At 45.4% G+C, this 17,373-nt stretch overlaps 1 protein-coding gene and 1 pseudogene across 1 annotated transcript in view; one reads left to right on the top strand and one right to left on the bottom strand.

The window, feature by feature from the left end:
* The window catches only part of MEI1 (meiotic double-stranded break formation protein 1), a 103,907-nt gene that overhangs the window by 84,839 nt on the left and 1,695 nt on the right, over positions 1-17,373 (bottom strand). Inside the window, exons 2-4 of the mRNA XM_055253040.2 lie at positions 14,257-14,380; positions 12,160-12,210; positions 1,788-1,861 (exon numbers count right to left, since the gene is read on the bottom strand). Coding sequence (XP_055109015.2) covers positions 1,788-1,861; positions 12,160-12,210; positions 14,257-14,380 — 249 coding nt within the window. The remainder of the gene's footprint in view (positions 1-1,787; positions 1,862-12,159; positions 12,211-14,256; positions 14,381-17,373) is intronic.
* On the top strand, positions 7,933-9,657 carry LOC134733492 (non-histone chromosomal protein HMG-17-like; annotated as a pseudogene).

A 17,373-nucleotide genomic window follows, 5' to 3' on the forward strand; every position in this document is an offset into this window, starting at 1 on the left:
ACTGAGTCTTCTCAGAGTCCTCAGTACCTAGCTCAGTGCATGTTTGTTAAACTGAATTAAAATCTGCATATTTTGCCTCCATAGAACCAGAAGTTGGAGGACAAAAGTTTGAAATGTCATAAAGACAGAACACTGACTCGATGTAAAAAAAAAAATTATTGTTGGCCAGGCGTGGTGGCTCACGCTGTAATCCCAGCACTTTGGGAGGCCTAGGTGGGCGGATCATGAGGTCAGGAGATCGAGACCATCCTGGCTAGCACAGTGAAACCCTGTCTCTACTAAAAGTACAAAAAATTAGCCGGGTGTGGTGGCAGGCGCCTGTAGTCCCAGCTACTCAGGAGGCTGAGGCAGGAGAATGGCGTGAACCCGGGAGGCGGAGCTTGCAGTGAGCCCAGATCACGCCACTGCACTCCAGCCTGGGAAACAGTGAAAGACTCCGTCTCAAAAAAAAAAAAAAAAAAATTACTGTTATCATAGTTATTATAGCTACTATTACTGAACATTCTCTATATACTAGGCACTATGCTTCATGCTTTACAGGGAGAGTCAATAGTCCATATTTTACCTTTTTTATTGACTAGCTAGTCATACCACTCTTGGCAAGATTCTTAACTCTGGTGGGAAATAATAATAGTAACAGCTTTATAGGGTTGTTGATAGGGCTGAATGAGATACTACATATAAACCACCTAATACAATGCCTACCCTATAGAAAGTGCTCAATAAATGTTAAGTGGCATCATCTCATCATAATCATAAGCACTGATATATATAATTATAAATTCAATCTGATATATTAATCTTATGTAAAATAACTATAATGATATAATTGAAATATAATTTATAATGAAATGTTGCTCTTGATGGTTTTAACAAGATAAACATTTGTCTTCCTTCTGCAAATTAAAAAAAAAGTTATTATGATATTATTCCTTAGTCTTAAATACAACACAAAAGCTGCTCTTTGATTTTCTTTTTTTTAGATGGAATCTTGCTTTGTCACCCAGGCTGGTGTGCAGTGGTACGATCTCAGCTCACTGCAAACTCCACCTCCTGAGTTCATGCAATTCCCCTGCCTCAGCCTCCCCAGTAGCTGGGATTACAGGCATGCACTACCACGCCCAGCTAATTTTTCTATTTTTTGTGTGTTTTTAGTAGAGATGGGGTTTCATCATAATGGCCAGGCTGATCTTGAACTCCTGACCTCAAGTGATCCACCCACCTCAGCCTCCCAAAGTGCTGGGATTACAGGTGTGAGCCATCGTTCATGGCTAACTGATTTCTTTGACTACACTGAAGAAAGCAGATTAAACATACCATATCCACTCAATGCTTACCTCAGATAGAAGCAAACGCCTTCAGTACAAAGTAAGCTGATAGAACCAAACACGTTCAGTACTAAGTAATGTATACAATTCAAAATTAGATAAAACCACCAAAACAAGACATAGAGAACATATTTCCTTGACAAATTCATCAAGGAAATCTGTATTATAATTAGGAAGTCACAGAAAATGGACCATGGGATGATTATGCCAGAAAGATGGCACTTCATTGCATGGAGGTAACATGGAGATTGAAAGGGGAAAGAAGAAAGCTGTAAAGAACACTGGAGCAGGATCAGTGGACCCAGGCCTTAGCTCTGACTTTGCCACCAACTCGGTGACCTCAGGAAAGCTCCTTTTCCTCCCTGGACTTCAATCTCTCGTTTATTCAAAGAACGGTTGACCCAGCTCTGACATCTGAGGATTCTGAGAGACCTCAAGAACCCATAGCTATTTACTGACCTCTTTGTGGCACTCATCCAGCAGGCAACGGATGGTCTGCTCCAGCTTCAGCTGCGTTGTGAGCTGAATAAGGACTGAACAGACACAATAGTATTACTAACCAGGAGGCACCCCCAACCCAGAGTCCACCTTCCATGGCCCTTCTACTCAATCAGTGCAGGGTAGTGATTTGCCTGGGCTAATTGGTATTATTCTTTTCTATTTCTTCCATTTAACTATGTGTGCACAGGCCAGGCGCAGTGGCTCACGTCTATAATCCCAGCACTTTGGGAGGCCAAGGCAGGCGGATCACTTGAGGTGAGGAATTTGAGACCAGCCTGACCAACATGGAGAAACCCTGTCTCTACTAGAAAAACAAAATTAGCTGGGCATGGAGGTGCATGCCTGTAATCCCAGCTACTTAGGAGGCTGAGGCAGAAGAATTGCTTGAACTCGGGAGGCAGAGGTTGTGGTGAGCCGAGATCGCGCCATTGCATTCCAGCATGGGCAACGAGAGCAAAAACTGTCTCAAAAACAAAACAAAACAAAACAAAAAAACAACTATGTGTACACATCTAAACTAACGGAGTTCTGACTTCTGTTTTTTTTTCTTTTGATTTTGCTTTTGCTTTGTTTAGAGACAGGGTCATCCAGGCTAAAGTGCAGTGGTGTGATCATAGCTCACTGCAGCCTTGAACTCCTGGGCTCAAGCAATCCTCCCACTCAGCCTCTCAAGCAGCTGGGACTACAGGTACATGCCACCATGCCTGGCTAACTTTTTAATTTTTTTTGTAGAGACAGGGTCTGTATTGCCCAGGGTAATCTCAAATGCCTGGGCTTCAGCAATCCTCCTGCCTGTCTCCCAAAGTGCTGGGATTATAGGTGTGAGTCACCATGCCTGGCCTTCTTTGTTTTATATCAGTGGTTCTCAACTCAGGCTGCACATTAGACTCACCTAGGAAGCTTTAAAAAAATTCTAATGCCCAGCCGGGCTCGGTGGCTCATGCCTGTGATCCCAGCACTTTGGGAGGCCGTGATGGGCGGATCACGAGGTCAAGAGATCGAGACCATCCTGGCTAACACGGTGAAACCCCATCTCTGCTAAAAATACAAAAAAAATTAGCCAGGTATGGTGGCGGGCGTCTGTGGTCCCAGCTACTCGGAAGACTGAGGCAGGAGAATGGCATGAACCCGGGAGGCGGAGCTTGTAGTGAGCCGAGATCCTGCCACTGCACTCCAGCCTGGGCGACAGAGCGAGACTCTGTCTCAAAAAAAAAAAAAACTAATACCCAAGTCCCACCCCAGACCCAGGCTGGAGTGCAGTGGCGCAGTCTCGGCTCACTGCAAGCTCCGCCTCCCGGGTTCACGCCATTCTCCTGCCTCAGCCTCTCCGAGTAGCTGGGACTACAGGCGCCCGCCACCACGCCCGGCTAATTTTTTTTGTATTTTTAGTAGAGACAGGGTTTCACTGTGGTCTCGATCTCCTGACCTCGTGATCCGCCCGCCTCGGCCTCCCAAAGTGCTGGGATTACAAGCGTGAGCCACCGCGCCCGGCCCAATATATTGTTTAATGTGAATATATATATATATATATTGCTCCATACACACATACCTATTTCTATTTAAATATACTTAAATATATTTAAATGTTTTATACTTTAAAATATTTTTCTAAATATAAAATTCTAGTGTATTTCTAAAGTTCTCCAGGTAAGTCTATTGTGAAGCCAGGTTTGAAAACTGCTTTTGGGCCGGGTGCAGTGGCTCATGCCTGTAATCCCAGCACTTTGGGAGGCCAAGACGGGCAGATCACGAGGTCAGGAGATCGAGACCATCCTGGCTAACACGGTGAAACCCTGTCTCTACTAAAAATACAAAAAAAATTAGCCGGGCGTGGTGGTGGGCGCCTGTAGTCCCAGCTACTCGGGAGGCTGAGTCAGAAGAATGGTGTGAACCCAGGAGGGAGAGCTTGCAGTGAGCCAAGATCGCCCCACTGCACTCCAGCCTGGGCAACAGAGCGAGACTCTTTCTCAAAACAAAAAACAAAAAACAAAAAAACAAACAAACAAACAAAAAAACTGCCTTTTTTTTTTTTTTTGAGTCGGAATTTCACTCTTGTTGCCCAGGCTGGAGTGCACTGACATGATCTCGCCTCACTGCAACCTCTGCCTCATGGGTTCAAGTAATTCTCCTGCCTCAGCCTCCTGAGTAGCTGGGATTACAGGCACCCACCACCATGCCTGGCTAATTTTTTGTACTTTTAGTAGAGACAGGGTTTCTCCATGTTGGCCAGGCTGGTCTCAAACTCCTAACCTCAGGTGATCCGCCCGCCTCGGCCTCCCAGGGACTATAGGCGAGAGCCACTGCGCCTGGCCGAAAACTGCTATTTTATATTATCTCTACTATTTCCTTCCTCAGTTTGCTCCTTTATATATACTAAAAAAAAAAGAATTATAGGCAAGTTCTTATAGCCAATTATTACATTATCTCTCAGCTCCAAACCCACCCTTCTCTACAATCATCTGTGGTACTTCTGCTGGTGGCTTTGAGGAGAGATTCTGTAAGGTTGGAAAAGCTGCAAACTAAATTCAGCAGCTGCTGTGGGAAGGTTCTGTCACTGCAGGGTCAAGAAGCATTCTAGGCTAACACGCACAGAAACAAGAAGCAGGCAGAAAGCAAACAGGAACCATGAGGAAGGAGCAAGTCCTTCAGCCCTCACCCTTACTCTTCCTCTAGTGCTTTCCACCTGGGTGAAGTTCCTGAGGTCTGATGGTTCTGCAAGCCATGCTGATACCAACCAGAAGTGGATGGCTGCAGGATTGTAGACCCACTCAAGGGTGGCCTAGAAGGAAAATGATGAAGGAAAATCCCCCGGGTGGTCAGAACTTCAAGTGGTACATTGTCTACATTAGCTAGACTGAGAGATGGTCAGAAGTACATACAGATCATATTGATTTATGAGCAGCTGCTAACTCTTTGGCTGGATGGTCACAGACTTGAGAAAGACACAATTGAAAGATTGATAACTGGGCCAGGCACAGTGGCTCACGCCTATAATCCTAGCACTTTGGGAGGCCAAGGTGACTGGATCACTTGAGGTCAGGAGTTCGAAACCAGCCTGGCCAACATGAAGAAACCCCATCTCTACTAAAAATACAAAAATTGGCCGGTTGCGGTGGCTCACACCTGTAATCCCAGCACTTTGGGAGGCCGAGATGCGCGGATCACGAGGTCAGGAGTTCGAGACCATCCTGGCTAACACGGTGAAACCCCGTCTCTAGTAAAAATACAAAAAAATTAGCCAGGCATGATGGCGGGTGCCTGTAGTCCCAGCTACTTGGGAGGCTGAGGCAGGAGAATGGCGTGAACCTGGAGGTGGAGCTTGCAGTGAGCCGAGATCACACCACTGCACTCCAGCCTGGGCAACAGAGTGAGACTCTATCTCAAAAAAAAAAAAAAAAAAGCCAGGCACGGTGGCTCATGTCTGTAATCCCAGCACTTTGGGAGGCTGAGGCGGACGGATCACAAGGTCAGGAGATCGAGACCATCCTGGCTAACATGGTGAAACCCCGTCTCTACTAAAAAAAAAAAAAAAAAAAAAATACAAAAAATTAGCCTGACGTGGTGGCAGGCGCCTGTCGTCCCAGCTACTCGGGAGGCTGAGGCAGGAGAATGGCGTGAACCCGGGAGGCAGAGCTTGCAGTGAGCCGAGATCGTGCCACTGCACTCTAGCCTGGGCGACAGAGCAAGACTCCGTCCCAAAAAAAAAAAAGAAATTAGTCAGGTGTGGTGGCGCACACCTGTAATCTCGGCTACTCAGGAGGCTGAGGCAGGAGAATCACTTGAACCCAGGTGGTGGAAGTTGCAGTGAGCGGAGATCACGCCAATGCACTCCAGCCTGGGCGACAAAGTGAGACTCTGTCTCAAAAAGTAAACAAATGAACAAACAAAAAACAGAAGAAAGGCAAGGCAGGACCACAAGCTCTGAGGAAGATTAGTCATCCACTTCCTCTCCCTGCCCACTATCCAGAAATTCCATCCTCATGAGAATCCTTATTAGGAGAGGAGACACACCAGGTTTTACTGGAATGGGAGCTATGTATTCATCCTCTCTTGTTTAAGCCACACTGCCCCAGACTGTAACGATCCTGGTGCAACCTTGTTTGCATCATGTATGAAAGCAAATCTTACATGGATTTCTATCTTCTGAGGATTCAGGCGGCTCATGGGCCATGCCCGCACTTCTGGTGTTCCTGGCTACCCTGCGGATCACGAGGTCAAGAGATCAAAACCATCCTGGCCAAAATGGTGAAACCGTGTCTCTACTAAAAATACAAAAATTGGCCGTGCTTGGTGGCAGGCGCCTGTAATCCCAGCTACTCAGGAGGCTGAGGCAGAAGAATCACTTGAACCCAGGAGGCGGAGGTTGCAGTGAGCCAAGATCGTGCCACTACATTCCAGCCTGGGCAACAGAGTAAAACTCTGTCTCAAAAAAAGAAAAAAGGCTGGGCGCGGTGGCTCACGCCTGTAATCCCAGCACTTTGGGAGGCCGAGGCGGGCGGATCACGAGGTCAGGAGATCGAGACCATCCTGGCTAACAAGGTGAAACCCTGTCTCTACTGAAAATACAGAAAATTAGCCGGGTGTGGTAGCGGGCGCCTGTAGTCCCAGCTACTCGGGAGGCTGAGGCAGGAGAATGGCATGAACCTGGGAGGCGGAGCTTCCAGTGAGCCAAGATCGGGCCACTGCACTCCAGCCTGGGTGACAGACCGAGACTCTGTCTCAAAAAAAAAAAAAAGAAATATTGGTGACAATGACGCCTGGAGAAGATGGGCCTTTCAGAGGGAGCATAAAGTGGGAAGACACTTGTCTCTTGTGTGAATGCTCCCTAAAGAACATCTATTACAGAAGAGATTCTCAGTAACCAGGTAGTCAAAGTGGCACATTTTGTGAATGTTAATCCACCTCTTTCCCTCGCCATCAAGTGCTTATTCAGTGGATCCATGTACAAGGTGGCTATGGTGGCAGAGCTGGAGGCTATGAGCTGGGCGCAACAACACGGACTTTCCCTTGTCAAGGCTAAATTGATAACTGCTATGACTGAGTGCCTAACCTGCCAACAGCAAATGGAGAGGCAGAGATTTGTCCTCACTGGAATAAACATGTATTCTGAATACAGACTTGCCTTCCCAAACCATACTTCTGCCAAAAACACCTTTGTAAGCTTACAGAATGGCTTATTCAGTATCATGGTATTCTGCGCAACATCACTTGAATTAAGGAACTCATTTCACAAAAGAAGTGAGGCAATGGGCTCACACCCATAAAATTCACTGCTCTTATCCCATACTCTATCACCTGGAACCACCTGACCTAACAGAATGTGGAATGGCCTATGAAGACTCAGTTATTCCACCATCTGAAAGACACCACTCTGAACGGATAGGGTTCTATCTTATATCTCTATATATGTGATATATATTTTGATGCGGTGATCAACATTAGGTGCTGTCTTACCCACAGTAGAATACATGGGTCAGAGAATCAAGGGGTAAAGTGGGAGTCATTTCCCTATTACACTTACTAACCCACTTGCAGAATTTTTGTATCCTATAATAGCTCACTAGGGCCTCCATAATAAAATACCACAGACTGGATGGCTTAAACAACAGAAATTTATTTTCTCACAGTTCTTGAGGTTGAAAGCCCAAGATCAAAGTGCCAGCAGATTTGGTTTCTTCTGAGGCCTCTCTTCCTGGCTTGCAGATGGCTACCTTCTCACTGTGCCCTCACATGGTCTTTGCCTGGTGTCTCTCTGTGTGTGTTCAAATTTCCTCTTCTTATAAGGATACTAGTCAGATTGGATTAGGGTCCATCCTAATTGCCTCATTTTAGCTTAATCAACTTTTTAAAGGCCCTATCCCCAAATACACTCACATTCAGAGGTTCTGAGAGTTAGAGCTTCAACATATAAATTTGCCGGGGGTGGGGGGTACATATAAATTTAGCCCACCATATATCCTATCCTGCAACTTTGGGCTCTGCTAAAGATCTTAGTTCCTAAGGAAAGAATGCTTCCATGAGAGGTCACACAATGGTTTCATTGAATTAGAAGTTGCGACTATCATCTGGCCATTTTGAGTGCCTCATGTCATTCAACCAACAGGCAAATAAGGGATTATTCTACCACCTGGAATGAGTGATCCCAATATCCAGGGGAAACTCAGTTGCCACTAACAATAATGGCAAGGAGGACTATGTCTGGAACCAGGTATTCTCTGGGGCTCTTCGTACTAGTCTCATATTCAATAGTAAAAGTTAATGAAAAACATCAGCAACCAAAAAAAAAGGAAGAGCCACTAAAGATTCAGAACTTTCAGAAGAAGAAGAGGTGAGAACAACCCCGGACCGACCAAAGCCCGTGTGCCGCTGCATCCCGCGCACAGCGCATACATCCCACTGCCGTCGCTGCTGCCACCATGCCCAGGACAAAGGCTGAAGGGGATGCTAAAAGAGATAAAGCCAAGGTGAAGGATGAACCACAGAGAAGATCCACAAGGTTGTCTGCAAAATCTGCTCCTCCAAAGCCAGAGCCCAAGCCTTAAAAGGCCCCTGCAAAGAAGAGAAGGTCCCCAAAGGGAAAAAGGGAAAAGTGGATGCTGGCAAGGAAGGGAATAACCCTGCAGAAAATGGAGATGCCAAAACAGACCAGGCACAGAAAGCCGAAGGTGCTGGAGATGCCAAGTGAAGTGTGTACAATTTTGATAACTGTGTACTTCTGGTGACTGTACAGTTTGAAATACTATTTTTTATCAAGTTTTATAAAAATGCAGAATTTTTTTTAAGCTATGTTGTTAGCACACAGAACACTGTTATATTTTGGGGAAGGGGCCTATGTCACTAATAGAATGTCTCCACAGCTGGATTGATGTGGGGAAACATCTTTCCCTTCTAGTTTTGAGAGACTTCCTCTTGGCTCCCAGGAGGAGGGATTCCCTGACTTTGACACACGTGGCCACTTTGGCACAAAAGCCTTGTGGTATGGAAAAACAAATTCGTTTTTATGTCCTCTTCTCCCTGTCCACCTTTCAGCATAGATTTAACTCCCTTAAGACCCAGACATCTGTTGGGACCTGACCCCTAGTCATTGGTTACCAGTGTGTCAGGCAATCTAGACTTTCCAGTGATGCCACTGAGATAGCACCTGTCAAAAGAGCAGTGGCTCCATTTTTAGATTGTGGATCTTCAGATAAATTCTGCCATTTTCATTTCACTTCCTGAAAGTCAGGGTCGGCTTGTTTAAAGTTGTTAAACAACATGCTAAATGTGAAATGTCAACCCTCACTCTAAACTTTCCCTGTTCAGAGCATCAGATGAAGACTTCACTGGGTTTTACAGTGGCTTTCCGATTTTTGGTAGTCCATTGAAGATGGGAGTTTGAAAGTTGTTGTGTACTGTTAACGACTGTCTGCCCATGTCCTGCCTGAAATACCATGACTGTTTATGGAAAGTATCTTTAATAAAGCTGGACACAGTTTGGCTTGGGAAAAAAAAAAAGATTCAGACCTTTCAGGAATGAAGATGTGAGTCACCCTACCATGTAAAAACCCTGACCAGTTGAGACTCTGGTTGAAGGCAAAGGATACATAGAACAAACACCATTAAGAAGGAAATTATAAATATTAACTATATCCTTGTGACCAGTTATGAAAATGAAGATTGTAATATATTTCTGTATATTAACTGTTTTCTTCTCTCTCCTTTTTTCTGTATTGTTTGTACACGTTTTGGTGGAGGTTAGCTTTAAAATTTAGTCTTTAGGTAACAGAATATTCATATAGGACTGTGATTGAATTTAAAAATAAATTATTAACCTCCTTATGTTGGGGACAAATTGACAATGGCTTAGTCTGTATGAAGTATATGAATGAAGGATAGTTACATCTTGTTAGGTAAAAAAACAAGATGTTTTTGTTCTATGGGAGTTCAAATATGTGGAGAAGGGTGTTTGGACACCAAGTAGCCAAAGGAATGGACCAAACCAATTATTACACTATTGTCTTTGAGCTCCAAAACCCACCCTGTAATCTGCCTTGGAATACTGACTGGACTCTGCAAATCACATTTTTGCTTTGCTAGCTGAACCTCATTAAGCTCTGTCAATAATGAGCACTAGAAAGAGATGGCAAGGCTGTAGGAAGAAGGGATTTGCTCCTTCCTCTGTTTCCTATGGGTTTCCTGTCTGCTTCTCATTCATGTAAGTCTTCTCATTCATGGAAGTATCCCCTTAACACTTTTTTTTTTAAAGAGACAGTCTTGCTACGTTGCCCATGTTGGACTTGAACTCCTGAGCTCAAGTGATCCTCTCACCTCAATCTCCTGAGTAGCTAGGACCACAGACCCACACAATTAAGGTGCCTGGCACCTTAGCACTTCTTTATCCTGTTAGTGGCAGTGCCATTCTATGACAGCAACTGAATCCAGCCTGCGGTTTTTCCACCACCTTCATTGCATCTCTCCTCCTCCAGAGACAACAGTATTATCTAGTCAGTACCACTCAGAGGTCTGAGTTTCATAAGCAGGCCCTTCCTCCAAACTTCTAGGTTTTAACCATTCCAGCCTCTTTCCTTGGTTCCCCCAGGCCCAGTGAGGGAGTTGTTTTCTATAATTGCTATCTCCATGAAAATTTGGTTGTTCTCTTTTTCTTCAGTTACCTACTTAACCAACATTATTTTTTTAATTGAGACGGGGTCTCACTGTATCACCCAGGCTGGAGTGCAGCGGTGCAATCTCAGCTCACTGCAACCTCCACCTCCCGGGTTCAAGTGATTCTCCCGCCTCTGCCTCCCGAGTAGCTGGGATTACAGGTGCCCACCACCATGCCTGGGTAATTTTTTTTTTTTTTGGTAGAGATGGGGTTTCACCATGTTGGCCAGGCTGGTCTCGAACTCCTGACTTCAAGTGATCCACCGGCCTAAGCCTCCCAAAGTACTGGGATTACAGGCATGAGCCACTGCGCCCGGCCTACTTAATCATTCTTTAAAGTTCTTTTCTATTCAAATAATTGGGGCCACGGTTTCTATTTCCTGACTGGATCCTAACTAGTACAATTCTCACTCTCTCTGCAAGAATTCTCGCATACCAGGGCTCTTACCTTCTTTCTCTACAAACACTTTATAGGTAAACCCATGCACTTCGACAATTTTTGTTTTTCTTTTTTTTTTTTTTTTTTTAAGAGAAAGGGGTCTCACTTTGTCATCCACGCTAGAGTGCAGTGGGATGATAACTCACTGTCACCTCAAACTCCTGGACTCAAGGGATCCTCCCACCTCAGCCTCCCAAGTAGCTAGGACTACAGGTATGTGGTCCCACGCTCAGTCCACTTCAACAGTTTTAACCACCATCTGTGTGCAGACAACTTTCAACGAACCAATATGAGATGTACTAAAAAAGAGTTTTGTATGTGCCTTTGTAATAGCACTCATCAACTCTAGTTATTTACCTGTCAGTCAATCTCTTCTCCAGATTGTAAGCTCCTAGAGGACAGGGACCATGTCTTATCTATCTATGTATCCGTAGTGCCTGATCCAGTATCCAGCACAGAGTAGACACCCAAGGAAAAAATGTAAGGCCAGGAATGGTGACTCACGCCTATAATCCCAGCACTTTGGGAAGCCAAGGCGGGAGGATTGCTTGAGAATAGCCATTTGAGACCAGCCTAGTCAATATGGTAAGCCCCTGTCTCAACGAAAAGAAATTTTTTTAGCCAGTCATGGTAGTGCACACCTGTAGTCCCAGATACTTGGGAGGCTGAGGCAGGAAGATTGCTTGAACCCAGCAGTTCAAGGCTGCAGTGATTGTACCACTGCACTCCAGCCTGGGCGACAGAATAAGGCCATGTCTCAAGAAAAAGAAGAGAGAAAGAAAGAAAGAAATATTGGGCCGGGTGCAGTGGCTCATGCCTGTAATCCCAGCACTTTGGGAGGCTGAGGCAGGCAGATCACCTGAGGTCGGGAGCTCGAGACCAGCTTAGCCAGCATGATGAAACCCTGCCTCTACTCAAAATACAAAAATTAGCTGGGCGTGGTGGCAGATGCCTGTAATCCCAGCTACTCAGGAAGCTGAGGCAGGAGAATCGCTTGAACCTGCGAGGCAGAGGTTGCAGTGAGCTGAGATTGTGCCACCGCACTCCAGCCTGGGCAACAGAGCAAGATTCCATCTCAAAAAAAAAAAAAAAAAGTAAAAAACAAATGTTGAATTAGTGATTGAAAACTAATGGGGTTCCACTTATCTGTGTCTAAACAGACAATTTCGCCAAGGTCTCAAGTAACCAGTGCTGCAATTCAGACTAATACTTTCATCTTCAAGTGCTAGATACAAGGTTTGAACTTACCTTCAATACAGAGGTCTGTCACACTCCCATCTTCCATGCTGCGTAATAGTCCTTGGAGCAGAGGGAGGTAAGAAAGGGGTGGTTAGGCAGGGCGCGGTGGCACACACCTGCATCCCAGCAATTTGGGAGGCCGAGGTGGCAGATTACCTGAGGTCAGGAATTCAAGAAAAGCCTGACCAATATGGCGAAACCCTCTCTCTACTAAAAATACAAAAGTTAGCCGGGAGTAGTGGCCTGTGCCTGTAGTCCCAGCTACTCAGGAGACTGAGGCAGGAGAATCACTTGAACCCAGGAGGCAGAGATTGCAATGAGCTGAGACTGCACCACTGCACTCCAGCCTGGCTGACACAGACTGTCTCAAGAAAAAAAAAAAGGGAGTGGTTAACAGTTCTCTTCAAAGAGAAATAGACCCACACAGGCACACTGTAAATTCTAAGTCTAAAAGCAGCTATAAACAATGTTCCAGCTAAATTCTACTCTCAGCACCAAACACTTTGACTTTCAATGACCTGCCCAGGCCTTAAAAAGATAACAATTGGCCGGGCGCGGTGGCTCACGCCTGTAATCCCAGCACTTTGGGAGGCTGAGGCAGGTGGATCGCGAGGTCAGGAGATCGAGACCATCCTGGCTAACACGGTGAAATCCCATCTCTACTAAAAATTCAAAAAATTAGCCGGGTGTGGTGACAGGCACCTGTAGTTCCAGCTACTCGGGAAGCTGAGTCAGGAGAATGGTGTGAACCCGGGAGGCGGAGCTTGAAGTGAGCCAAGATCACGCCACCGCACTCCAGTCTGGGTGACAGAGCAAGACTCCGTCTCAAAAAAAAAAAAAAAAGATAAGAATTGTGGCCAGGTGCAGTGGCTCATGCCTGTAATCCTAGCACTTCGGGAGGCCAAGGCAGGCGGATCACCTGAGGTTGGGAGTTCGAGACCAGCCTGGCCAACATGGCAAAACCCCATCTCTACTAAAAATGCAAAAATTAGCTGGGCATGGTGTTACATGCCTGTAATCCCAGCTACTCGGGAGGCTGAGACAGGAGAATTGCTTGAACCCAGGAGGCGGAGGTTGCAGTAAGCTGAGATCACGCCACTGCACTCCAGCCTAGGCGAAAGAGCGAACACCATCTCAAAAAAAAAAAAGGTAAGAATTGTCAATGTGGTACAGCAAAAAAAAACCCCACGTGCTCTGGTGTCTATGACAGACCTGGGATAAAATTCTAGTTCTATCACTTGTTAGCATGAATTCCCTGAAGCTTGGAGATCATCCTAGCTCCCTTAAAAACTGTCTTGGCAGTTAAAAGCCTGAAAAGTCTCTGGCACAGAAAAGCAATCAATACAAGTTAGCTGCCTTCCTCCCTGAAAGGGCTCATTCAATTGGACATTATCGTCATATTAAAAGAAAGAACATCAGATAAAATTTAATCTATCATACTTCACACATGAAGATATTAAGGCACAGGAGAGGGAAAGTAACTTGAGCAGGGTCATACCTAGGTCAGCAGACTCCATTCTGCTCCTGTACAAAGACCATGTATACTGGACTCTTTGAAGAATTTTTATTTTTATTGAGACGGAGTCTTGCTCTGTCACCCAGGCTGGAGTGTGGTGGCACGCACTGGTCTCACTGCAACCTCCGCCTCCAGGGTTCAAGCAATTCTCATGCCTCGGCCTCCCAAGTAGCTGGGACTACAGGCATGCGCCACCACACTGAGCTAATTTTTGTTATTTTTAGTAGAGATGGGGGTTTTACCATGTTGACCAGGCTAGTTTCTAACTCCTGACCTCAAGTGATCTACCCACCTCAGCCTCCCAAAGTGCTGGGACTACAGTCATGAGCCACCACGCCCGGCCAACATTTCCCATTTTCATCTTCTTACTTTTACTAACTTCTTGGCTCTAGTAAAGTCAGTTACTGTAAAATGCATCTTGGATCTTAGAAAAAGGGCCATTTCTACATCATTATGACAAAACAATTTGCTAATAAAGTATTACAATACAAAAAATCTAAATAATCTAAGATCATTTTTCCAAGAGCCCCAAAAGCAGATATACATACTATACATTCAAAACTCATGTCAAATTTCCCTCTTAATCTTACCAAAAAGCACGCTTATGAAGTGGATGCAGACTCTCTGATCCTGAGACACCAGTTGCGTGACCAGGGAGGTATGCCTCACGAGGGCATCTTGGAAGCAGGACAACATGTGCTTCTTGCGCACTAACTTGAAGCAAATGAAGAAAAATATTCAATAGCAACCAAACTTTGGCTATTCTGAATCCAACAACCGTAATTTCCAAATACAATTACAAGATGATACAAGGGATCATTTAAACTATGGTGAGATCCATACTCCTTCAAGGGAGGTTGGAAAAGGATATCATTTACACAGAGGAATCCATGTATTCATACAGAAAATTATACATGAGCTAAGGTTCCTAATGGCCTATATTTACATAGCAATTTATTTTTCACAAATCATTTTTGTCCACCAGCTCATTTAAGCCTAACAAGTTGGTGAAGAAAGCAAAAATAGAGGCTGGGCGTGGTGATTCAAGCCTGTAATTCCAGCACTTTGGGAGGCCAAGGCGGGCAGATCACGAGCTCAAGAGTTCGAGACCAGCATGGCCAACATGGTGCAACTCCATCTCAACTAAAAATAAAAAAATTACCCGGGCATGGTGGCAGGTGCCTGTAATCCCAGGGAGGTGGAGGTTGCAGTGAGCCGAGATAGCGCCATTGCATTCCAGCCTGGGGGACAAGAGTGGGATTTCGTCTCAAAAAAAAAAGAAAAAAGGAAGTGTGTTCAGAGGCGGGGCATGGTGGCTCATGCCTGTAATCCCAACATTTTGGGAGGCCGAGGCAGGCGGATCACCTGAGGTTGGGAGTTCGAGACTGGCCTGACCAACATGGAGAAACCCGGTCTCTACTAAAAATACAAAATTAGCATGGTGGCGCATGCCTATATCCCCAGCTAACTGGGAGGCTGAAGCAGGAGAATCACTTGAATCTGGGAGGGGAGGCTGTGGTGAGCCAAGATCGCACCATTAAACTCCAGCCTGGACAAGAGGAAAACTATGTCTCAAAAAAAAAAAAAAAGAAAAAAAGTGTGTTCACGCCGGGTGCCGTAGCTCACACCTGTAATCCCAACTTTGGGAGGCCAATGTGGGTGGCTCACCTGAGGTCAGGCGTTCGAGACCAGCCTGGCCAACATGGTGAAACCTCTTCTCTACTAAAAATACAAAAATTAGCCATGCATGGCGGCAGGCGCCTGTAATCCCAGCTACTCAGGAGGCTGAGGAAGAAGAATCGCTTGAACCTGGGAGGCAGAGGTTGCAGTGAGCCAAGATTGCACCATTGCACTCCAGCCTGGGCAACGAGAGCGAAACTCCATCTCAAAAGAAAAGTGTGCTCAATAAAAGGTAGAAGTTGCATCTCTTATTGCTTCTCATCTGTGCTACTGTAAGGCTCCTGTTTTTCCTTCACCAATTCATCCTACATAATAGATTAAGGTAGTGATCTATATGAGCTACTCAAAAAATCCTAGTAACTCCCCTTCATCTGACAGATTATATTCAAGCTCCTTAGCTAGGTTTCAAACTCTTCAAGTAACTGTCCTCAACCTGTCTCTCCAATCTCATCTCTTTCAATTTCCCTTCAAACACTCTGATTATCCCCAAAACCCATCCTTATAATACCTACCTCCTGGGATAATCAGCCTCCCACTTCCTGTGGTCCAAATCTCACCCCTCTTCTTAAACCTAATTTGAATGCTTCCTCCTCTAACAAACCTTTCCTAATTCCTCTCCTTACCCTGAACAGCACTTGACGACAAACATGTTCATTCTTCTAAGTTCCAAATAACATGTTCTCTTATTTTCTCCCCGCTGCACTGTCTTATTCCTCTCTGACTTACTGTCCAAGAAAAGCAGCCTCAGAATTTCCATCCTTAATGAAAATTCAGAGGTTATTAGCTAGTTTACGAGTTCCCAGAGCACAGTGTGGGAATTCCTAAGGGTGCCTAAAACACTTTCCAGAGGTCCACAAGAACAAAAATATTTTCATATAATATTAAAATGTTCTTAGTCTTCCTCATTTTTTTTTAAATTTTTTCTATGTTGGCCAGGCTGGTCTTGAACTTCTGGCCTCGTGATCCGACCACCTCAGCCTCCCAAAGTGCTGGGATTACAGGTGTGAGCCACTGGACCCGGCCCAGTCTTTCTCATTCTTATTCTCCCACAAGTGCACAGTGGAGTTTTTGAGACTATATGACATGATAGCACAACAGACTGAATGCAGAAATAGATAAAAATCCAGCTGTTTGGCCGGGTCTGGTGGCTCACGTCTTTAATCCCAACACTTTGGGAGGCCGAGGCAGGCAGATGACCTGAGGTTGGGAGTTCAACACCAACCTGACCAACATGGAGAAACCCCATCTATACTAAAAATACAAAATTAGCTGGGCATGGTGGTGTATGCCTGTAATCCCAGCTACTTGGGAGGCTGAGGCATGAGAATCTCTTCAACCTGGGAGGCAGAAGTTGCGATGGGCCGTGATCGCGCCATTGCACTCCAGCCTGGCCAACAAGAGTGAAACTCCATCTCAAAAAAAAAAAAAAAAAATCCAGCTGTGTTTAAGAGAGACAGGGTCTTGCTCTTGTCCAAGAAGGAGTGCTGTGACTTGGTCATCGCTCAATGCAGCCTTGAACTCCTGGGCTCGAGTGATCCTTCCACCTCTGTCTCTCGCTCTGTCACCCAGGCTGGAGTGCAATGGCACCATCTCCGCCCACTGCAACCTCTGCTTCCTGGGTTCAAGCGATTCTCCTGCCTCAGCCTACCCAGTAGCTGGGATTACAGGCGCCCGTCACCACGCTTGGCTAATTTCTCTATTTTTAGTAGAGATGGGGGTTTCATCATGTTGGCCAGGCTGGTCTCGGACTCTTGACTTCAAGTGATCCACCCGCCTCGGCTTCCCATAGTGCTGGGATTACAGGCATGAGTCACTGTGCCTGGCCAACCTGTCTTCAATTAAAGCAACTTGCAAAAATGTAAAACAAAGCCACTCCTGTCACTATCTTACTTGTTTTGAGAAAATACAGTTATTTATATTTTTTAAATTACTTATGCCACAGGACTGTACACTTAAAAAGATCTAAAAACAAATCGTATGTTATCTATATTTTGCCACAATAAAAAATTACTTATGGGCCAGGCACG

Source organism: Symphalangus syndactylus, chromosome 18 (assembly GCF_028878055.3).
Source record: "Symphalangus syndactylus isolate Jambi chromosome 18, NHGRI_mSymSyn1-v2.1_pri, whole genome shotgun sequence".
NCBI classification, from domain to species: domain Eukaryota; kingdom Metazoa; phylum Chordata; class Mammalia; order Primates; family Hylobatidae; genus Symphalangus; species Symphalangus syndactylus.